Source organism: Carassius auratus, chromosome 19 (assembly GCF_003368295.1).
Source record: "Carassius auratus strain Wakin chromosome 19, ASM336829v1, whole genome shotgun sequence".
NCBI classification, from domain to species: domain Eukaryota; kingdom Metazoa; phylum Chordata; class Actinopteri; order Cypriniformes; family Cyprinidae; genus Carassius; species Carassius auratus.
In genome coordinates, this window is record NC_039261.1 from 18,659,364 (window position 1) to 18,683,160 (window position 23,797).

At 36.4% G+C, this 23,797-nt stretch overlaps 1 protein-coding gene across 5 annotated transcripts in view; it reads left to right on the forward strand.

The window, feature by feature from the left end:
• Positions 1–351: 351 nt before the first annotated feature.
• Positions 352–23,797, forward strand: part of LOC113119701 (RNA-binding motif, single-stranded-interacting protein 3) — a 35,401-nt gene continuing 11,955 nt past the window's right edge. The window contains exons 1-6 of one of the 5 annotated variants that reach the window (XM_026289317.1): positions 352–678; positions 1,112–1,249; positions 7,202–7,531; positions 15,831–15,988; positions 18,149–18,207; positions 21,319–21,410. In XM_026289317.1, the coding sequence (XP_026145102.1) occupies positions 7,457–7,531; positions 15,831–15,988; positions 18,149–18,207; positions 21,319–21,410 (384 nt within the window). In that variant the 5' untranslated portion in view covers positions 352–678; positions 1,112–1,249; positions 7,202–7,456. Of the gene's footprint in view, positions 679–1,111; positions 1,250–7,185; positions 7,532–15,830; positions 15,989–18,148; positions 18,208–21,318; positions 21,411–23,797 lie in introns of those variants that run through there. The other 4 variants (XM_026289316.1, XM_026289314.1, XM_026289318.1 and 1 more) reach the window with 4 other exon arrangements.

The window sequence follows — 23,797 nt, forward strand, 5'->3', positions numbered from 1 at the left end:
TGCATGTATACTACATCGTTCTGCGCTGGTTTTGTGGTTTCGTGTGGACACTGATATTTCTTGAGACGAGGGGAAAAAGAAAACTGGATGGGAAAAGCTCTGGTTTGGTGTGGACGTAACCTTAGAGAGTGGCCTGGAAGAGAGGGGGGTTATCCCTGTGCATTATGGGCTGTGTTTGTGTCCCTGTAGGCGAACTGTAGTCTCAAAACACTGAGGGGTTTATTGTGCTTCTTTTGGGCTGTTGAACAGAAACACCCACCCAGTGTTATAAAGCTTGGAAGAGCAAATATCATTTTTCAGTGGAATGTTTGTCCACTGGCCATCTGCGTTGTTTTTCATGCTTCCTGTGTGTGTGTGTGTGTGTGTGTGTGTGTGTGTGTGTTTGGAGGCCTGCGTTGTGTCAGGACCCCATCACTCTTGACTGTGTGTTTGTTTGACATGGCCCTCGGTGTTGTGAGAAGCTCAATTACCCAGAACCCCCTGCACAGCGGTTTATTAGGAGTGATGGAGGGATGGCGCACATCGGACAGCACGTCTGCACCATTTCCCACAAGGCTGTTCACTTGCCTCTCCATCATGTAATTCACCATCTGTAGCAGCGGAGATGGACACGAGCGAAACGGAGGGATGAGAACGGTCCACAGCTGAGAAGAGAACAAGAAAGAGGCATTTAATGAGGTGATGGAGGAAGTGATGTCTTTTATTCACATTTAGCAGATGCTTTTATCTGAAGCGACTCACAAATGAGGACAACAGAAGCGATCAAAATCATCAAAAGAGCAATGATACACAAGTGCTACAACAAGACTCAGTTAGCGTTTAAGAGCTAGTTTAAGAAAACAAGCAGGTAGTTAATTAACAAACTTTAATGTCTTGAGTTTTATGTGAGCAGATATTGGTAGCCAGTGCAAACTGATAAACAGAGGTGTGATGTGTATTATTTTCAGCTCATTTAATAGTAATCTTGCTGCTGTGTTCTGGATTAAATGTAAAGGTTTGATAGAAGTTGCTGGAAGACCTGCCAAGAGCGCATTGCAATATTTGCAGCATTATAAGAACATTTGGTTTGCTTGGCTTTGGTGTGTATATTGTGATGTATTTAATAATCCAGGTGTGACAGCAGTTCAGCTTGAGCTACAGGAGTGACTCGGTGGAGATGAGACGAGGTTTCTTCATCCTCATCATCATCATCCTCAGATCAACAGAAGCACTTTCATCATAAAGCTGCAGATTCACAAACACGATAAAGGTTTGTTAGTACCTGAGAGTCAAATGTTCTCACTGAAAGTGAGGTTTCAATGTATTTGCTTTCATAATTATTTTAGTCTGTAATGTCTTTTGAATAAGGATTTTTTTTTTAATGATATTATGTTAATGTTTCTAAAATGTTTTTTTTCGTTAAAAAATATCTTTATTTTAAATAAGTCTCTTCTGCTAACCGAAACTGCATTTGTTTGACCAAAATCAGTTATATTTTGAAATATTATTGTGATTTAAAACATCTGTTTTCTGTGTGAATCTCTGTTAAAGTGTAATTTATTCCTGTGATGCACAGCTGTATTTTCAGCATCATTCCTCCAGTCTTCAGTGTCACATGATCTTCAGAAATCAGAATAATATGATGATTTACTGCTCAAGGCACATTTCTGATTATTATCAATGTTGAAAACCGTTGTGCTGCTGAATATTTTATCTGGAAACTGTGATAAATTTTAATTGTCAGATTCACAGATGAACAGAAAGTTCAAAAGAACAGCATTTAATTAAAATAGAAATCTTTTGTGCATGTGTGCGTGCGTGTGTGTGTATGTGTGTGCACGCTTGGGGTTCGTCGTGCCAGTCGTTTGCTGTAATATGAGCATAAGAGGTAATTGCAAATTTCATATCAAACTCCATTATGGCATTTTTCTCTAATAATTTTTCATGAGCATTGATGAGTGTTTTTGTGTGTGTGATTCTGATTTATTCAGGCTGTCATATAGATATGAAACACAGCTGATGCTGATGATGGAGATCTGCTATCATTGCACTGTTTCCAAAGATCAAATCTTGAGTCTTGTATCTATCTATCAAATCATGAGGATTGCAGAAATGAATGTATGATTTCTTAGCAACGACAAAACATAGTAAATGTATATACAATCAATTAACTGACTGCTTATGAAGACAGGGGAATAGTGCGTAAGAATAGATTAATAGACAAATGTTTTGTATCACAGTTTTTCTGACATGTTGTTTAAATACACTATACATAATCAGGCATTATCACAAATGTTCATACGTTTCCAAAACAAAGGGTTTAATGTTGGTGCAGAATTCTTGATTGAATTGTCAAATGACAGTTTATGGTTTTCCCAGAGAGGATTTTGGATTCCTCTCCTTATCACTCCATAAAATAGAAAACACCATCAACGTCTGAAGAAAAATGCATTTGTGCACATTTTTAGTTCATTACTGTATAATAACCCTGTTGTGCACACAGTGAAAGATGACGTCTTCACGTGTTCATGTTCATAGTCCAGCAGGGAAATGAAACACACCTGGAGTTAAACTGCACCTGATTTGTTGATGAAACACACACACACACACACAATTGTGTTGAACTGCAGTGAACAGAGACACAGAGGAGGAGAGATGCATCCGTTCTGCTCTATTTCCATCAGTCATATCTGACTGAATCTCAAAATAAGCTCTCTCTCTGTGTATGTGTGTGTGTGTGTGTGTGTGTGTGTTACAGCTCCACATGCTTCTGCTTTTGTCTCCACACATACATACTGTAAATATCTGCATGCACAGATTTCTGTCAATCCAAATTTGTCAATTTTGTATACGGTTATAGTATTTATTATTTAGCTTTCACTTTAAGTTTAGATTTAGTAATTTTGTGTTTTGTATTTCAATTTTCAAAGTTTCAGTTTTTCATTTTATGTGTTTTATTTTCATTAGTTTTAGCAATTATTTTTCAATTTGGCTTTATATTCATTATCTTATATTTAATATTTATACAATCTGATTCAACAACCTTAATAATTAATAACCTAATAAATGTTATTAATTTCATCTTTTTTATATTTATTTCCAGTGTAGTTTTATTATTTTGAGTAATAGTAGTCCTGATGCAACATATCTTATTTTAATAGTTCAGTTGCTTTCTTTTTTTCTAGTTGGCTTTCTTTTAGTTTTATTTTGAGTAATTATTCCCTCTGTTTCACAGACAAGGCTTAAGCCTAGTCCCAGACTAAAATGTAAGTCTGAGTTGTTTTAACCAAAATAAACTTGCACTGATTTAAAATAAATCAGTTCCTTTGTTTTGTCATGAAATGCACACCATAATGTTTTTTTTCTAAGACGCATTTATATAAAAAAAAAAATCCTTAAATGTCCTAATGGAACTATCCTGGTTTAGTCTAAGCCCTGTCTGAAGCCAGGTGGGATCTTACTTGTGATCTTACAAGGGTAAATAAAGAACTGGGGCCAGTTACAGACTGCATTAGGACTGCCTATGCATAGGGCCCGGGATCTTGTGCAGCGCCCCTGGATGGCAGGAATGGTTTTATTTACACAAGCAGAAGTGAGATGAATGGCTGAGAAGACCGGGATGTGATACTGTCCTTGGTGTTGAGTTGAGTTGAGATCCAAATGGCGATGGAGATGAAGACCAGGGAGACACACACTCATGGTATGGATACAGGAGGGAACTTGGAGATGTTGGAGACAGGTAAGTACAACACTCTGAGTCCTTGAAGTCAGCAGGTAGGAAAGTCCTATGTGCAAATGAGACCGGAAAGTGGTGAAGTGTGTGAGTGCCTTTTAAGTGTTGGATGATAGGTGTGCGTGATCAGTATTCCAGTGAGGGAGTGCATCCCCGCAAGATGAACTGAAGGTTTTCAGTAGGTTAGGGTCGAGTATGTCGTTGCGTGTGACCCATGAGTGCTCCTCAGGGCCATAACCTTCCCAATCCACAAGGTATTAGAGTTGCCCGCCACGACGCCGGGAATCCAGGATTTTGCGAACCTCGTAAGCAGCACCGTCGTCCAGGATGAGTGGAAGGGGGGTTTTGGCTGCGGCTACGCCAGGCTCTGTGGAGAGAGGAACAGAAGGATGGTGAGGTTTCAGGAGGGATACATGGAATGTGGGGTGAATTCGGTACTCCGAAGGTACGGAGGAAGCGACCGATCTCTTGGATCTTCCTCTCCGTCTGCCTGTTAGACTGCGGATGGTACCCCGATGATAGGCTGACGGCCTCACCTAGGAGCGAGAAGAGGCCTTCCAGACTCACAAGATGAACTGAGGTCTTCTGTCAGACACGATGTCTTTGGGGATGCCAAAGTACCGGAATGTGGTTGAACATGAGCTCTGCGGTTTCCATGGTGGTAGGTAGCCCCTTTAAAGGAATCAGACTACAGGATTTAGAGAATCAATCAACTACCACAAGGATACAAGTACATCCCTTCGAGGAAGGGAGGTCTGTGATGAAATCCACTCCTAGGTGTGACCATGGTCGGTTAAGAACAGGCAGAGGTAGGAGCTTGAGAGGTAGGTGGCACGGGCTCTTTGAGATGGCGCATTCCTTACACCCTTGCACGTACTGTACCTCCTGACATCAGATGCCACGTTGGGCCACCAGAAGCACTCTTTTAGCAGTGATAGGGTTTCATTGACCCCCGGGTGGCCAGTGCCTAGTGAGGTGTGAGCAGAGTGGATGAGTGGAGTGTGCCGAGTCCTGTTGATATACTGTAAGCCTGGAGGGCAACCCGGCGGAGCATTGGTAGGAGTATCGGAGAAGGGAACGGTTTCCGGGGACCAGGAGATCGGGTGGACAATGAGCTTTTCGGAAAGTATTGTGTCGGGTTCTTCAGGGCTTTCCTCGGGTGAGTAGCAATGGGACAAGGTGTCCGCCTTGACATTCCTGGATCCGGGGTGATAGGAAATTGTGAAGTTGAAACGGGTAAAGAACAACGCCCACTGGGTTTGTCGGGGGTTGAGTCTCTTGGCCATCCGTAGAAAGGTTCTTATGGTCGGTAAGTACCAGAAATGGATGTCTTGCTCCCTCCAACCAATGCCTCCACTCCTCAAGTGCTAGCTTGATGGCTAGAAGTTCATGATTGACGATGTCATAGTTGACACTGACAATCGAGTAGTGTCAAGTTGCATGGGTTCGGAGGCTGGTTCTGGAGTGCTGACGGATTCTGGTCGACAGAGGGCGAAGTTGTGTTGAAGTTGGCCCTGGTGCTTTTCGAGACACGACTGCATACGAGTGGCGAAGTGGATGGAGAGCTGGATGAAGCGTTCAAGCCCAATGGTATCCTCATATGCAGCGAGATGCAACCGCACTTGTGGATCCAAACCCTGACAATAGATGGTGATGAGGGCTTGTTCATTCTACCCACTTACGGCCGAGAGAGTCCTGAACTTCAGAGCATTATCATTAACAGACATCTTCCCTTGTTTTAAATGATATAGTTTCTCACCAATCGACGAATCCCACACGGGTTCTCCGAAGACTTCTCTGAAGTGGTCTACAAAACTGGGGTAAAACTGAATGACAGGGTTTTTCTGTGTCCACATAGAATCAGCCCATTGAAGAGCTTTACCTTGCAGTTGGGACATGAGAAATGCCACTTTGGATCTTTCGGTGGGGTGTAAGTGTGGCTGCATCTCCAGGACCAGCGAGTATTGGAGGAGTCGTCCACTGCATTCCTCCACCGAACCAGAGATGGGCGCTGGTTTGGCCATGGGACTGGTATGTACTGCTGGTGAAGAAGTGGTTAAGTCGTTACTGGAAGTGCTCGCTGGTAGTAAAGGTGATGGAGTCGCGGTGAGAGTTTGTTTTAAGGTGTCGACCAGGTCCTGGAAGGGGTCTGGATGGCTCATGCTTGCATAAGGCGGTCTTGGTCCGGTCTTCTGTTACAATACAGACCGCTCGGAGACAAGAGATGGCATGTAATCTCTGACAAGACACACACTCATGGTGGATACAGGAGGGAACTTGGAGATGTTGGAGACAGGTAAGTACAACACTTTGAGTCCTTGAAGTCAGCAGGTAGGAGAGTCCTATGTGCAAACAAGACTGGACAGTGGTGAAGCGTGTGTTGGTGCCTTTTAAGTGTTGGATGATGGGTGTGCAGATGAGCTGCAGGTGGGCGTGATCAGTATTCCGGTGAGGGAGTGCGCTGTGATTGGGCGGTGACGGAGCCTGGCGTGTCTGTGACAGAACAGATGTGTTGTTCATTTTTAGTTGATTTTAACTAATGCTTTAATCACATCCTTAACTAGTTAATCTGTTAATGTGAAGAGATGCATTAGTAAATGTGTGAATTAACATTAACTAAACATTAAGTAATCCTGAACAGTGGAGTTGTTCATTGTTAGTTCATGTTAACTAATGCATTAACTAACGTTAACAAATACAACCTTATTGTAAAGTTTTACCTGTCTTTTTTTTGTTTTTAGGGAAAAAAATACAGTTTTGGACATATAAGGTAATCTATGTTTGTAAAAAAAAAAACCTTAGTCACCACAAATTAGCATGTTAAATATATATATATAAAAAAAAAAAAGATCTGTGTGGAGCTTGCCACTGATTCACGCAATGTCCTCACCTTCCCCCCTTACATGTTTGCATCTCTGTTTAATAGTTTAAAATAAATTCCATTCAGATCGATTGAGGTGTTTTCATGAAGGCTTTTGAATATTATTATGCAGATTAAGGTTGCATGCATTAAAATATAGCCAGTGTCTGCTAAACTATTGCATGCAAAAGTACAATGCACAAAAATGCTGTCTTTATCAGGTTTCGAGACACAGCTGGTGTTTTTAATTGATGCTCCTGTCCTGTAGTTTCATTTGTCACCAGTAGAGGGACTACCCCCCCCCCCCCTTCTCTCTCTCTCTCTCTCTCTCTCTCTCTCTCTCCCCCCCCCCCCCCCCTCTCTATCTCTCTCCTTCTCTCTCTCTCTCTCTCTCTCCCTCTCTCTCCAGTCGAGCCCCTGAGCGAGAGGCTGTTATTGGGGCAGGAGCAGACGGATCACAGACACTCCTCTTCTCTCCTCCTCTGACAGACGGAGCACATGCTCTCTCTCCCCCTCTCTATCTCTCTGTCTCTCTCCCTCTCTCTCTCTGTCTCTCTCTCTCTATCTCTCTCCTTCTCTCTCTCTCTCTCTCTCTCTCCCCCTCTCTCTCTCTCTCCCTCTCTCTCCAGTCGAGCCCCTGAGCGAGAGGCTGTTATTGGAGCAGGAGCAGACGGATCACAGACACTCCTCTTCTCTCCTCCTCTGACAGACGGAGCACATGCTCTCTCTCTCTCTGTCTCTCTCTGTCTCTCTCTGGTTCTCACGGACCCCCAGCCGTCTTCTCCTCGCCGCTGCGTGTCTGTGCTGGAGTACGGTGTTGGAGTATCTCAGCGGAGGAGGAGAGAGCATCCTCATCATCCGTCAGGGACTCAGACTGCAGCTTGATGGGAAAGACGCTGGAGCAGCTCCAGATGTTCCCTCACTACACCTGCATCTATCCACCCCACGCTCACAGCAAGGTAACAGACGCTGGACTCTTCTGCTCAGTCTCTCTCTGATAGGAGCCATGTTTCCATTCAAAGTTACGACTTAAAATTTAAAAGGAAAATTGGAATATTGCATAAAAGATTTGGGAATAAAGCACAGTTTCCATCCAGGGAGTTGAAGAGAACAAAATCTGTCTCTTCCTGATTAACCTGCACTAAATGTGATGGAGAAAAACTAAATTTGCGGCAGTAAGAGAAGCCACTGGATATAATAATTTGTGTATATACACATATACAATTACTTACAAGCTTTTAGGATAGGAAAGGGGTGGAACATTTCTGGAAACTTTCCAGAAATCCCTGGAATCTTCCAAAAGAAAAACCTTCGGGGCGTGCAAACAGAACATGATCATTTTATATTCTTTTTGGTGCCTCTGTTTGGGAACGCAGTTTTTGGAGTTAATTATAACAAAGCAATTTGACGAGGCTTTGCTAAAGCATATACAAATGACAGAACTAGCATTTCAGATGCTTGTGTAATGAGATCGCTCCGTTGGTTGGTCCAGTTTTATGCTGTCCCATCACAAATTCACAGTCTTTTTTTTTTTGATGCACATTAAGGAATTTATTCAGTAAAAGCGGTTCCTTCATAGTTTATGTGCATGTTTTCTTACTGAATAAGAAATTTATCATATCACATTTTTAGAATTTATGAGCATCTTAGTGTTTCCATCCAGCATTTATTTTTTATGCAATATCCCAAAATGCGCATAAAAATAGGTGGAAGCCTAGCTAGTGACAGACTGACTGACTTGAGCAGGTGTTGACAGTTGTCAGCTCATATTTACAGTATTTATATTGTAATATTACTTCAATGTTTTATACAATACAGATACAAACAGGAAGATAGCAATGTTAATGTTACAAAATTAATCAATTATGAAACAAATTCAATTATAAAGCAGCTCTACAGAAGAGAGAATAGTCTCATTCAGTTCAATTTAGTTCAACTGCGACTAACGGTCAGTGTTGCAGAATTCAATTATGATCAAGGCAAGGCAAGTTTATTTATATAGCACATTTCATACACAATGGTAATTCAAAGTGCTTTACATCAAAGAAAGTAAAATAATCATGAAAAATAACAAAAAATAAAACAAGCAATTTTAAAATGATTAAAATGTTTACTTAAAATCAATTTAAAAACAGAAAATTATTTTATATAAAATAAAACAGTGAAAATATAGTGCAATCAGTTCGGACATAGCACATGTCAGCTCTACAGTTTAATTTCAGTTCAATGTTGATTTACTGACGTTAAGTGTAGTCTCATGTAGACTTCAATGCTTGAGGCATCTTCTGATTTTGATATCAGTTTATTGATTCAGTTTTTTTTTTATTTAGTGTGTGTGTGTGTGTGTGTGAGGTCATCAGTGTAATTCACAGTGTTATACATCTGTGCTGGTGACATATTGCATCTCTCTCTCTCTCTCTCTCTCTCTCTCTCTCTCTCTCTCACACACACACACACACACACACACATAACTCTTTAAAGACAGTGTCAGGATCACTAGAGCATCACACAGTTATCTACAGTACCTCTCTAAATGTGGACATTGCAGAGACTTCTACTGTTTTAGTTAAAAAACTGTAACCTAAGCCTAACAGGAGAAAACTATACTGTTTTACAAAAGAGAAGGGTTCATAAATATATACATTTATTTATAAATATTTACTTTTTTGTGAGGATGACCATAAAAGATTTTATAAAAATATATAAATGTATTTGTAAATATAATTGTATTTTCTTATTTTAGTACTGTTTTACTGTACATGTGTGTACAACCCCTAAAGGAGGTTTTATAAAATGTATAAATGTATTTATAATTTTTATATATTTATTTACTTTTTATACTGTTTTACAAATATATATATAATTGTATATATATACAAATATAAATATAATTTTTTTTTTTTTTTTTTTTTACAAATGTGGATGTCCCCAAAAGATAAATCATTATATAAATATATTTAAATTCAGCAATTAATGTTTACCTAATTTTTGTACTGTTAATATTTGAAGAAGTCCCTAAAGAGGCTTTCTAATATTTCTATATGTATTTAAGTATTTATTTAAATTTTTTACTGTTTTTACAGATGAGAATGTCTCTAAATGGAGGTTTTATCAGGTTTACCTCTTCTACCCAAAATATGGTTCAGTAGGCACACACACACACACACGCACACACACACTCTCACTCTCTCTGCATGCATCTTCATGCTCTGAATATCTCGAATATCTCTGTGTTTCTGGAGGGTGTGTGTGTGTGTGTGTGACTTGGAGAGGTTTTAATGATGCTCTTATGAAATACTGCACATCTGTGTGCTGTTAAACACGGCTCATAAACACACAGCAGATGTTACGAGATGTTGTTTATCAGAAAAACAAGGGAAGGTCACATGATCTTTTCTCTACACAAGTACCGTGGTCTTACTATAGTACTTTGATGTATACCGTAGTAATTAATGACTGACATGTTCATGTTGTAAGGTACAGTTTCATGTGCAGGAGCCTGTAAATCATAAAAACTCTCTTGATTCTTCTTCTTTCTTCTGTTTGTGTGTTTATGATTGTTATAAATTCATCCGGCGTCTCTGAAGATTCGTTTAGAGACAGAAACTGTGACTCTGAACACTGACCTTTAATATCAGACCAATAGAGGACAGAACGATTCTCGTCTGAGACCAAACTCTTCACACAATAACACATCTGTGACTCTACAAATCTCATATCTCTGGCAGCGTTTACGCACACACACACACACACACACACACTTTAATGTAAACCTTTTCATGCACACTACTGTTTAGAAAGTTGGGCTAGGTAATATTTGTATAACTTTACTGTTACTTTTTATTAATTTAATGCATCTGTGCTGAATAAAATATATAAATAAAATAAAATAAAAAAATCTTGCTGACCCCTAACTTTTACTACATAAGATCCCAGTAACAGGGAGGAGATACGAAGGTCTATGAAGTAAGGAGACGTTTACTGTCCGTCTGGTCTCGTGTATTAATGATACAGAGAGGAATCATTCCTGAATATTCCTGATAATAAAACAGCCTTGTAAAAGATGGCATCAGTTATGAAGTCATTATATATGCATATGCTAATGAGGGACACCCAGCACATGTGTTTAGCAGAATGACCTTCATCCTCAGCCAATCAGATCGTGTCTCATTCTCCAGGAAGTTACAGTCACACTCCAGACAAACAGTTTCCCATGCCGTCTGAGAGAGAACAGTGCTGTTTTATACAGTATAGTATACTTAGAAATGTATTTTTGTATTGTTTTGAAATGGCTCTTAATTTACATATTTTATCTTTTTGTATAATTACAAATATATATTTATGTGATTTTTTTTTCATAAGTTTTAGCTGTATAATATACATATATATATGTATATGTGTGTGTGTGTGTGTGTGTGTGTGTATACATTTAATTTTCAGTTTCAATTTTGTACTTTAGCTTAAATTTATTTCAGTTAGTTGCCAAAAATATGTTAATTTATTTATATAAAATACAAATATTGGACAAGCGTACTGTAAACTAAACTAATATTAGAAATGCTGCCATTTCTAATTTCCATTTGGGTTCAGGTTTTCATCCAGTTTTTATAAATGTGTTTTATAAATATATGTTTTTATTAACTTTTCCGTCAACAATTTTAGTGCTTCAACTTAAACTGAATAAAATTGTATTTATTTATATTATTATTTATATAAAATGTAAATATATGAAAATATTAGAAATATTGTCATTCAAAGTTTTTCATTTAATATTTGTATTTTATTTGATTTTTCTTAGTTTATATTTATTTTATAACAACACTGGTGAGATCCATTAAGAAGAGAAGGAAACTAAAGACTGTGCAAGAAGTGAGATAATAGTGTGTGTGTGCGTGTGTGTATGTGTGTGTCTCTCTGTGTGTGTGTGCGTGTGTGTGTGTGTGTGTGTTCAGGCTGGCCGGTGTGTCACTGAGCTCATGTTTGGCTGTGTTTAATGATCTCAGGCTACTCTTGTGTATCTTGGCTATATATTTGTATAGTTCCAGTAAGAGCGTGTCCAGTTTGTGTGGTTTTACATCAGAAAAGGTTCATCTGTGAGCTGTGGATCTCACACACACACACACACACACAGCTGTGGCTCTGATTACAGTGATAACTGCAGGAACACTAACAGATGTGCACATTCATTCATGAGAGCGAGTGACGTCACATCTGAACAGATTTAGTGAGGGACTCGTCATCATCAAGATGCATCATGGGCCCTTTCCACATTTCCAGGATCCTCAATTATGATTTCTGCATTCTCATTTGCTCCAATAGCACAAGAAAAACCCACAACGACATTGCCATGAATTTCCAAAGGAGAACAAAAAAACTATTATTACAGTCATCAGAAGAGAGAAAAGCATCAAATGTAATCATTCTTTTAGCAGCTGTATTAAAAAAATAAAATACAAATCTCCCTGCAGCGTTAGCTAGTGTTTTTGGAAGTGTGGAAACATCGCCATAATCATGAAAAACAGGTTTGGGTGAAATCAGAGAATGTGAGAAACAAAACATCTTTATGGAAATATAAAAAGACATTTGTATGAGACTTTAGGTGAATGGGACATGTACTGCATATATACACTAGTGTTCAAAAGAGCCGGGCAGTAAATTAATACTGTTATTCCTCAAGGATGATTTAAATTGATCAAGAAATATACAGTAGTACATTTATAGCATTTATAATGTAGCAAAAGTTTTCTATTTCAAATAAATGCTGGTCTTTTAAGTTTCTATAAATCTGTGAGTCCTGAAAAAAAAAAAAAATGTAACCGTTTCCACAAAAATATTCTGATAATAATCTGAAATGTTTCTTGAGCAGCACATCTGTATATTATACTGATTTCTGAAGATCATGTGACACTGAAGACTGATGCTGAAATCACAGACATAAATCAGATTTTAACATATATTCACATAGAAAAAAATCTGTTTTAAATTATAATATACTATTTCACAATATTGCTGATTTCACTGTATTTTTGATTAAATAAATGCAGCCTTGGTGAAGTTTCTGACTTTATCTAATAATCTAATCGACCCCAAATTTTTGAGCTTTTTTGAAAAATGTAGCTTGTTTAGTTATTAAATTACTATTTAAATGTTCAATTTCAATCACGTTGTATTTTAACTAGAGGTGGGCATAGATTAATTTTTTTAATTAGATTAATCTCACTGTGATCTTGAAATTAATCTAGATTAAAATGGCTCATTCGAATTCTGCCGAAGGCATTCAGAATATGTGTTACCCAAATAAAATTGACACACAGTAAGTCTTTGAGAAGGGGTTTATCAAGCTAGATGGTGCATTAGAAATGTACATCTCCTGTTTCCAAAATGCATCACAAACTGCTTGAAAAAGATGTAAGCTAATTCCACATTGCACAAGGTGCAAACAACATTACTCCTGTTTCACACCAATGTTTAAGTTTTTTTCAAGTTTGTAGGTGTCAAGGTACAGAAACCAAATAATAGCACTGGATAGTCTTCAATGAAAAAATGAAATATACAATCAAACCTACATTTATTCAGACACCTTCAACATTTCTCACATTATTACAGTTTTGCTATATATTTCAAAAATTATATCTGGTTTCTGAATAATTTTTGGTTTGACTGTTAAAACTACAAAGTAATTCAGTCAAGAGCAGTGAGTGATTTTCATTTTCATTTTCTTGGATTAACACTACAGCAGCCAGTAGCTAAATTAGGCGCGGTCACTTTAAGAGACCATGAACGCATCCAATATAATACACATCCCATTTTTTCCTCAACTGTTTACTTTCACTTAAGAAATAACTCACAGTTTTTTCGAGCATAATTTCCAAGGTGGATATTTTGACATATTTTGTATGTATTTGTCGGCACAAGAGCAAAAATAAGCAAATGCGATGTTCAAGTGTTTTGAGACGCCTTTCTCTGCGCGAGCCCTGAACACCAGAACACCGTGGTGTTGAATTGGGCTCTTTCACATCTTTTTGTTTGTTCAAACTGCGATTTTGTATTTGTTCGTTCAGGTGCAGGAGGAACTTCGAGGAGAACTTCGCAGAAGAGAGCTCGGTTCAGTGTCGCTGTCCGTGATACGCGGCTCTCTCTCTCTTTCTCTCTCTCTCTCTCTCTCGTGCGCACCTAACGGCACGCGCTACTCTGTTCAGCTTTTCCGCGTCTTGTGTTTGGATGCTTTAATGTTTAAATCGACAAGCGGTACGTCTTAACAACACGTGAGAAAGATAAGCTTTCGTGGCGATGCGCAGCAGTGGCCCGTCAACTGTCCTGAGCATCTTTTTAGGCTGTCCTCAGCGAGTCAGTTATATAAAATATCAAGGTGAAAGTCATCATAGCTTGCTTAGTATAGACCCAGCTCCCAACCCAAATTTGAGAATAGATTAACGGCGATATTTTTTTTTATCGCCCGATAAGAGTCTCGCGTTAACGCAGCACGTTAACGGCGATAACGGCCCACCACTAATTTTAACTCAAAATATAATGTTTCAAATATTTTACAAATTTGCTTCAAAAATCACCTTTAAAAAATACTGTCAAATTACATTTCTGTTGATGATAAACTAAGCATCTTAAGATGTGACCGCAGAAAACATTTCTCCAGAAATAAATAATTTCAGATTGATTGATTCTTTGGAAGATTGTTGTGTTTCCGTCTGAAATGAGCCATAGGTTTTTTTTTTTGGTTTTTTTTTTTTTGTAGTCCAGAGGCAGTTAATGATGTCTGGGTGTGTGTGTGTGTGTATTGACACTATCTGTATTGTTGAAAGCACTATATAAATAGCTAGTATTGCATTAAAATATTTGTAACAATTTCTTAAAGTTAGACTGAACTTTTATTTTGACGGGTTGCTGTGAGGAGCTTGTATATGATTGACGGGGATCATTTTGTACAGTATACGAGGTCATTTGCTGATTTAGTTTCTCTCTGTGGATCAGAGCAGATGTGTTTAAATGCATCCAACATATTTTTGTATACAAGTTCACCTGAAGTTCGTTTGCAGTGCTACAAACGCTGAGTTTCATCAAGAATCGTCTGGGAATCACATTGTGACTCTTCGAATCCAAACTGAATTGAGTTGTGTGGTTCTGGCTCGTGAGCTCTGAATGTCTGTCAGTTAAAGCTAAATGTGTCTTTATTTGGGTCTCACAGCAGCAGAAGCAGCAGATGTTCATGTTCTGGTGGTCAGATTGTGACCGGTCCTCTCCTGACAGACTGAGACACATGAAGGACGTGCATCGTCTGTCTTACTCTCAGCAGCATGTGGAGAGTAAAGTGTGCGGTTTGATCCTCTCTGTGTAAACCTCCTGACCTTTAAAACAAAGCTGATCACAAGGGTGGGACGTCCACATTCCTGCAGACGGACGCTGGCCAACAGAGAGCAAAGGATCATGGGAGAGGGACAGAGACAGAGAAAGAAGTCTTCTGCAGCAGTAATGATGTCTGATCACAGTTTAACACTGTTTACCACAAGCCTGCTGCACCACTCATATTACAGTGTTATATATCAGTTATTATAGTATCATTGAGAATTCATGTCTATTGTTTAAAGTTTGTTTAAAGTTTAAGTCATTATTTTGTGTTTTTAGACATTTTTATTATTGTTCCTTTAAAAATATTTCCATAGTTTCTATTAATTTATTGTATTTTTAGCTTATTTTAGTACATTAAGGTAAACTAAATGAAAATAATAAATGTTCCATATGTACAGTAGTGTGTGTTTGTGTGTAGCTGTGTGTGTGTGTGTGTGTGTGTAGCTGTGTGTTTTTGTGTGTGTGATTTTTTTTTTTTTTTTTTTTTTTTTTTTTTTTTGTTAGAGGGTGTTTGTCATTTTATATTAGGTTGTTATTTTTTTAAATAAATTTCAATTGAATAATTTATTTGATTACATTTTTAGTTCAGTGTAAGTTTATTAATTTGCTATATAATCTACTAATTCATAAGTGTTTTTAACCATTTTTATTTTAGTTAACAACAACCCTCTGTTGCACAAAGATGAATGACTGGACATATAGTTATAAAAGTCTGCTAAATTAATAAATGTAAAGGTAAATGACTATAAATTATTATTAAATATGTGTAAATGTATGCATTTATTTGTTTTCTAATAGTTTAATGTCACACTGATCATTATGCGCAGCGTTGCTTTATGTCGCATACACTTTACATTCTTCAGAACCTTCTGGTTAACCACGCCCCTCTCTGTCTAGCAGCCATATGCCCCGCCCCCTCCTCAGATGGCCCCGCCCAGTCCAGGAAGCAGCAGCTGTAGTCAGAGTGGAGTGGAGCAGTTTAGCAAAACCAACCTGTACATACGAGGACTTCCTCCTGGAACCACAGACCAGGACCTCATCAAACTCTGCCAACCGTGAGTGTACACACACACACACACACACACACACACACACACGCGCGCTTTCACACTCTATAGGTCAACAGAAAGCCCCCTGCATTGCCAAAATGTGCTGTAAACTATGGAAGCCTGTTTCAGTCATGGAATAAAGATAATTACAACTTTTTATCTCTTTTTATTCTTTTCAACATAATTGTGAGAGATAAACTCGGAAATCTGACTTTCTCACAATTCCTTTCTGAATTCTGAGTTTACGTCTTGCAATTTTTTCTTGCAATTCTGACTTATTCCTTAAAATTGAGTTTATATTTTCGTAATTCAGATTTTTTCTTTTCTCGCAATCCTAACATTTTTTTTATAATTAAGTCTGAGTTTGCATCTCACAATTCAGACTTTTTTCTCTCAATTGTCTGTTTATATCTTGCAATTCTGACTTTTCTCACAATTTTGACTTTTTTTCTTGCAGTTCTGAGTTTGCATCTCAAAAATTCAGACTTTTTGTCACATTTTATTGTTTTATAGCTCTAGATTTGAAATTTTGTTTCACAATTCTGAGTGAAAATTTCTGTGGCAGACACAGGTTTCCATAATATTCCACCGGAGCAGACTGTGTGCTGTATCCCACAATGCCGTGTCCAGTGTGTCATCAAGACAGGAAGTGTTCAGTAATTCTGAGCGCTTCACACACACACACACACACACACAGTCTGCTGTGCAGTTTTATCATGGTCAGCAGCTTCATACGGTCTGTTGTCATGCTTCGCTATCTTTAGATCATAGAAACAGGAAGTTCTGTATGTTAACTTAACTCTTCGACTTTTAATGAGACTCAGAAACGCCTGCCTCACTGTCCCCACAGACTGACACACACACACACACACACACACACATATATTTCCCAGTGGACACAAACAGTATGTCTGTAATGAGATGAGCTGATGGCACACACACACACACACACACACACACACACACCTCACGTGACGGGCTGTGTGTTTGGAGCTGAAAGGCATGTTCACACACAACAAACCCAAACATTTGTAAATATTTTTCCTATAGAATGATGTTGATGGGTATGTTTTTTGTGTTATGACAGATCATTGTGATAATCACTATTATAATTTTAATAATATTTTGAATTAGCTTTTCCTTTTAGATTTTATGGGCTCTTCTTCTTCTTCTTCTTATTGTTTATATTTTTTTTCAGTGTTAGTTTTGCTTTTATTTTGATTTATTTTAGTGCTTCAGCATGTTTAAGTTAGTTGCCAAGGCAACGTTTTGTTGTTGTTGGTTTAATCCAGTGTTACGTTTAACTTTGACTTAATTCACTCTACTTTAAAATGTTTACTTTTACTATTAGTTTAACTTTGATCTAATGTTTTAATGTAAAATTTTGTTACATTTCAGCTTTTATTTCAATCATAATAAAAACTTTTTTAGTTTAATGTAATTTTATAGTTATATCTTTTACTTTTAGTTTTTAATCTTATTTTATTTTGATCTAATGTGATATTATTGTTTTTCCTAATTATATTTTGTTCATCTAATGTTACTTTTAACTTTAAATTTGAACTTTTATTAACATTTTTTTATTTCATATTTTATTTATGAAATTTTTAAGAAAACTGTTTAATTTCAGTTTAATATATATGTTTTTATAGCTCTATTATGTATTATCTAATATGATATTATAGTTTTAAAATTTAAATTTTTGTTTTTATTAAATTGTAGTTTTTCTTTTGTTACTTTTAACTTTAACTTTTTAATTGTAAATTTTACCATTAATTTCATTTTATTTCAATTATTTTTATTTTGTTAAGAAAATGCTTTCAGTAATTTAGTTTAAGGTAGCGATTGTGATTGTTTTGTGAAATGTAAAAAAAAGTTTAATTTATTTATTCGCCATGGCAATGTTTCTCAGTTTCATTTATAGTTAATACTGAAATAACTGCTGTAAAACTAAATAAACAAAATTTATTAATATAACATTTTAAAAACCTATATATACATATTTTATATATATAAATAAAAAAACTATAATATAACTATTATACTGAAATAACACAAATGAGTATTGCCACTATCCACAAAAATAATAGTCAAACGAAATCTCTGTGTAAACTGTATAAAATACTCTCAATGTTTTTTAGTTATATTTATCATTTCTCCTCGCAGCTATGGGACAATCGTGTCTACTAAGGCCATCCTGGACAAGAACACACACCAGTGCAAAGGTAAACTGTGCTTTTATTATAAAGTATAATGATAATCCAGTGATGTGACAGATGAACTGGGAATGAGCTTCATGCTTCAGGATGAGTATATCCAGAGTTTGAGCTTCAGAGAGTCTGTAAAACACATTCATCTTCATCATCTTCAGCGCAGCGTTTACTGTCTGCTGTGAGAGATCTTCATCATCATCATCACTTCTCTGAAGATGTTTATCATTTATCATCTGTCAGTTTTGTTACTGAAGGGATGATTTATCGTTTCTTCAGCATCTCACAGCAGGGTTTTTATGATGCTGTGCTCTTGTTTGATCATGTCCTGTGTGAATCAGGGTTATTATTGTTAATTAAATCCTTTAAAAAGTTGTAAATATATAAAACTTAAATTATTAAAATTAAACTTATTAAATGTTTTGTTTCAGCTACTTTCCAGGACATTTTCATTTAGCTTAAATATAACATAATGAATAAATGAAAAAGAAAATAAAAATGACAAACAACTACATTTAGAACAAACTCAATGTAAATGTACTGGTTCATTACTCCTGAAAATATCATCTTTGATGTATTTTTATTTATTTATTCATTTATTTGTGGCTTTTTATCATCAGAGTTTGTGAAACCTTCATTATAAGTGTTTTGGAAACTATCCTCACAAATAACTAAAGAAACTGCAAGCAGCACATTGCATTAAACATAGTTTTGAAGTGTAAAACTAGACTAAAATGGTATTTTAGTCTAATAAACAACATAGTCTAATAAACTTTAGTATGTTTTATTTTCACACATGAACTTTTTAATTAAGCAAGTGACTCTTAGTGTGAAAAAAAATCAGCATTTTTAGCAATACAGAAATGTTGAATATAACCTTGTAGTGCATTGCATTGATAAATACAGTACAGTGTGCTCTAATTTTATTCTGCACATTTTGGCAAATTTTGTTTATTGGTACAGAAAATGTGCATATTCTGCACTTTATGCATAGTTTAGAACTAGTGTCCTTCTATAACCCTTTTCTCAAATATTTCACTCTTGAAACTTTCCGCTTGCGTGATTTTGTTCCTAGTGTATGTCCGTGAGGAAGTATTTGGGGATTTGATCGGTGAAGAGGGTCATCTGACCTATTTCTCTCTAATTAAACCTTCATCTCTCCTGGTGTGTGTGTGTGTGTGTGTGTGTGTGTGTGTGTGTGTGTGTGTGTGTGTGTGCGTTCATTCAATCTGCCTGAAATGTTAATTAACACCGGTGTGACCCTTATCTGCTGATACAGCCCTGAGAATGAAGGTGTGACGGAGAATAAAGGATTGTGGGAAAGCACGGTCGCTCATAAATATCTCTGAACTCATTAATCAGGTTTGTGGGATTCCTCTCGGCTCGTCTGCTGATGGAGGAGGTCAGGAGAAACGGGAAGTCGAAGGCTTTAGTGCACGATGATTCCCGAGGGCCTTCAGGTGTTTCTCCAGCGCTCCAATATCATCTCATAGATACAGTACAACAGGAAAAACCTTTATTTCTCATGCACTTCACTCTTAAAAGTAAAGGTTGTTTATTGGCATCAATGCTTCTGCATCCGTGGAACCTTTCGAATGCAGAAAAGCTTTTGTAGATGTTCTTCAAAAAGCTTCTTTGAGGAACTCTTCACTGAAAGGTTCTTTGGTGGAACCAGAACTGCTTCTTCTGTGACATCACTGGATCCTTTATTTTTAAGAGTGTTGTCTGTGTTTTTTAGGTTTTAGTCTGTTTGGCTTTTCGTGATATTCTGCTTCAGACTAGATGAAAGAAAACATACAGAATATAAATTTAAGTGTGGATTTGAATATATTTGCATTTATAGATTTAAATGTCAATTTACATCTTCAAATCTTTTTTTTGCTTCTCCATTTAGCAGCACACACTTGCCCGTTTTATTCTTGTGTATTGTTATTCTGAAAGTTTCTTCTGAGAGATTTATTCATAAATCATTCACACTGATTGCACTTTATCTATTTACGTCTAGGTTTAAGATACAATACATATCTTCAAAAGTGTTTAGTTTTAAAAACACTTAGTTTTATTCCTCCTCTCTGTATTCTGAAGGTTTTTACTGGAGATCGTTTGCTTGATTTTAAACAACATTTTATTTCCAAACTGTATTTTCCTCTGATTGTTGGCAGAGTTTTCCTAATTTATGGAGAGATAAAAAGAGAAATCCAAAATCCCCTCAATAAAAAAACTTTCGCTCTATTTATGTCAGCAAAAACAAACAAGAAATGTGAACCTGGCTTTTACAAAAGTTCAGAATTAGTTTATGGAAATGTATGCAATTAGTTAATTCAAAAACATCTGCAATTCTTATGTGGTCACTCAGTTTGGTGAAGTATGGTGAAATCTGTTAGTGATTTATGTTTACCTGTGTGTGTCTTGTCTTACAGAAATTAAGACATCTCTAAATATAAATTACAAGAAGTTTGTAAGAATGTTCCTCTATATTTAAAAAAAAAAAAAAATCAAAAAGTTCTTAAATACTTGGAGAAGGTCAGGCTTTGGCATGGTCTGTTTTTAAAGATTGTCTGATCAGGTCAATGAAAAGCATAAGTTTCCTGCAGATTTCAGTAATAATCATTATAAAATCACAGTTTTTAGTTGTGACCTGGTTTATCTTTTGACGTTGTGCTTTTTTAACCTGTTGTGCATTTTAAACTAGTTATTTCTATTATTACTAAAAAGCCTGTGAAAAATGTTATGAAATGTTGAATACAGAAATAACTTTTCTTGCACAATCATAACCGATCAATGTTTATAGTAATGATAACTGGCATCAGATATGTGCACATTGCAGTTAGTCTTACACTTTTTAATGCTTAATGTATGAAACATCCCAAAAAAACATCTTACCTTTGTGGATTTAAAACAAGTTGGATGTTATCATTTTTTTTAAATATATGTTGTTGTTGTTTGCTGTATCATTTGATAGCAGTTAAGAATGTTTAGTGACTTTGGTGAATGTATTTTCTGTTATATAAGATTCAGCAAATGAAGTCTGATTGGTCACTTCACGCATGTTTTTCTTTATTTATGGAGGTTTAATAACTTCCAGCTGGTGGTGTGACCTCACATTGATGTTGTGTGTGTCTGTAGGTTATGGTTTTGTGGACTTTGAGTGTCCGGCAGCGGCGCAGAAGGCCGTGTCGTCTCTGAAAGCCTCCGGTGTGCAGGCGCAGATGGCAAAGGTAAGACATCTTCATCCTTCATCATCCTCACAGCGCTTTAAACTGCATCTGACTCGATCAAGTGCTGAATATTACAAGTTTGAGAGTGAGAGGATAAACTGCTGTCTTCTCCTTCAGAGCAGGTGGATGTCTCTCATTATATTACAGATACATGAAGAAGTCTCTTCTGCTCAACAAGGCTGCATTTATTTGTTTAAAAATGCATTAAAAATAATGAAATCCTAACATTTCAAACAGCTGTTTTCAGAGTGAATGTGATTTGATTCACAGCTGTATTTTCAGCATCATTCCTCCAGTCTTCAGTGTCACATGATCTTGTAATAAACACTTCCTCTCTCTCTCTCTCTCTCTCTCTCTCTCTCTGTCTCTCGTCAGTGTTTGACAGGTGAGTCGGTGTTAATTAGTCTGTCTCAGAGATCCCTGTCACAGTTGATGAATCAGAGGACTAGCTCTGGTCTCTTTAGTGTGTGATGATGTGTCTCATGTAAACCATGCTCTGAATCTGCTGGATGTAAACACAGTCTGATGATTCTGAGAGTCCGAGGGTGTTTCTGTCTCGTGTTCGGCCTCAAACTGAGCTTGAGCTGTAATTAAACCAGCGAGGCAGGGGAACCGTCCCATAATGCATCCGTCTCCTCTGGTACCCACAACTCCCTCTGTTTGCCCTTCAGAACTCACCATCTGTTCCTGAGCCAGATGACATCAGGAGGAAACAAAACTTGCTGGGATTGGAGACAGTTAACTTTGATGATGGCCTATGAAATCATTCTTATTTTCCCCCAAAATTCATTTTTTATAAAAAAAATTTATGGATTCCATTTTTTTTTTTTTTTTTTTTGCACTTTAGTTTTTCTAGACTTCGCTTCAGTAGTAATTTTTTTTTTTTTTACTACTGTACATAAAACGTACGCAATTTTAAAAATTGAATAAAAATGTCTTTTTTTGGGCCCTGAGAAGTACGTTTTGTTTAATCCCAAATTTAATTTAATATTTTATATTTGTATTAAGTTCTGTTTTGTTTTGTTTTTTCATATAAATTTTTCTGGATTTAATTTTTTTTATTTTAATAGTTTATTAAAAAAACTATTTATTTACGTTTAATAAAAATAAAACATTTAATGCCCTATTGAATACATTTGGTTATTTTCTCAAATTCCTTTTTTATTTTATTATTATTATTGTTATTATTATTATTATTATTTATTTAGTTTTTTACAAAATTGTTTTGTATACATTTTTTGGGATTCCATTTTAATGGTTAAATGAAACTTTATTCATCCGAAAGCATGATTGATCAATCAGAGTCATAATTACTATAATTTTTTTTATTACAATAATATGATTTTTTTAGAACTTTTTCATGTATTCAAATGAAGGCATAAAACATTATCAATTGATTGAATCTTTTAAACAAATTTAAATCTCTGTAGCAATTTATTAGAACATGGAAGAAACTAATAAAAATCGAACTTTATTCCTTAAAAAATAAGGTTTAAATAATTATTTTATTATAGTTTGGATTTTAAAAAAAATTCTGTACAATAGTAATATATTTCTGTCACAATTTCTTCAATAATAACTGATATTTTGATAAACCATTCACAGTTAGATGAGAAATATCAATAGTGTCTGTTCTGATTTCAGTCTTTTTCTGCATTATTTCTCAGGTGTGATTCAGTCGCTTCACTAATCATATGATAATGAGATGCTAATCAAATGATCCGGCGTTCATTAGGCCTGAAGCTGTGCTGTTTTTCATAGGAATGGAGATTTGTATTAATTCCCATGATGCTCTGTGTGAATTATGCATCACCGTAGCACACTGTAAACAATCACTGTACTGGAGGACTTTGCATTGATTGTGAAGCTGAGACCGTTATTTCTCCTCATACCAGTTATTAGTGAGTCTCAGTACAGACTCTGCTAGACAGTAAAAGTATAAATGTGTCTTATGCTTCATCTGCATTCCTCTAATGCTGCCGTCTGACTCCAAATAATTTAATTACAGCAGCAAGGGCTTCTGGGTAACTGAGAGACTGATCTGAGACAGTGTAAGATGCAGAGGTCTCTTCATGAGAAGAACACAGAGAGAGAACGAGAGGAAATGAAGCGAGGAGAGATGAGATTGAGTGTTTAAACTCACATTAACCTCTGATTAGAGAAGATTTCAGTCTCATGCTCTGATTCATTATTACATTACATCATATTCAACAAGACACACAAACTTCTGAGCCTCTGAAAGCCCATATGTGTGCAGACCGAGTGTGTGTTTACTTTTGTTTACACAACAAATCACACTCGCACACACACACACGCTCTCTCTCTCTCTCACACACACACACACAATTTCACGGCAAGCAATTTCATCTAGGATTCGCAAAAACAAA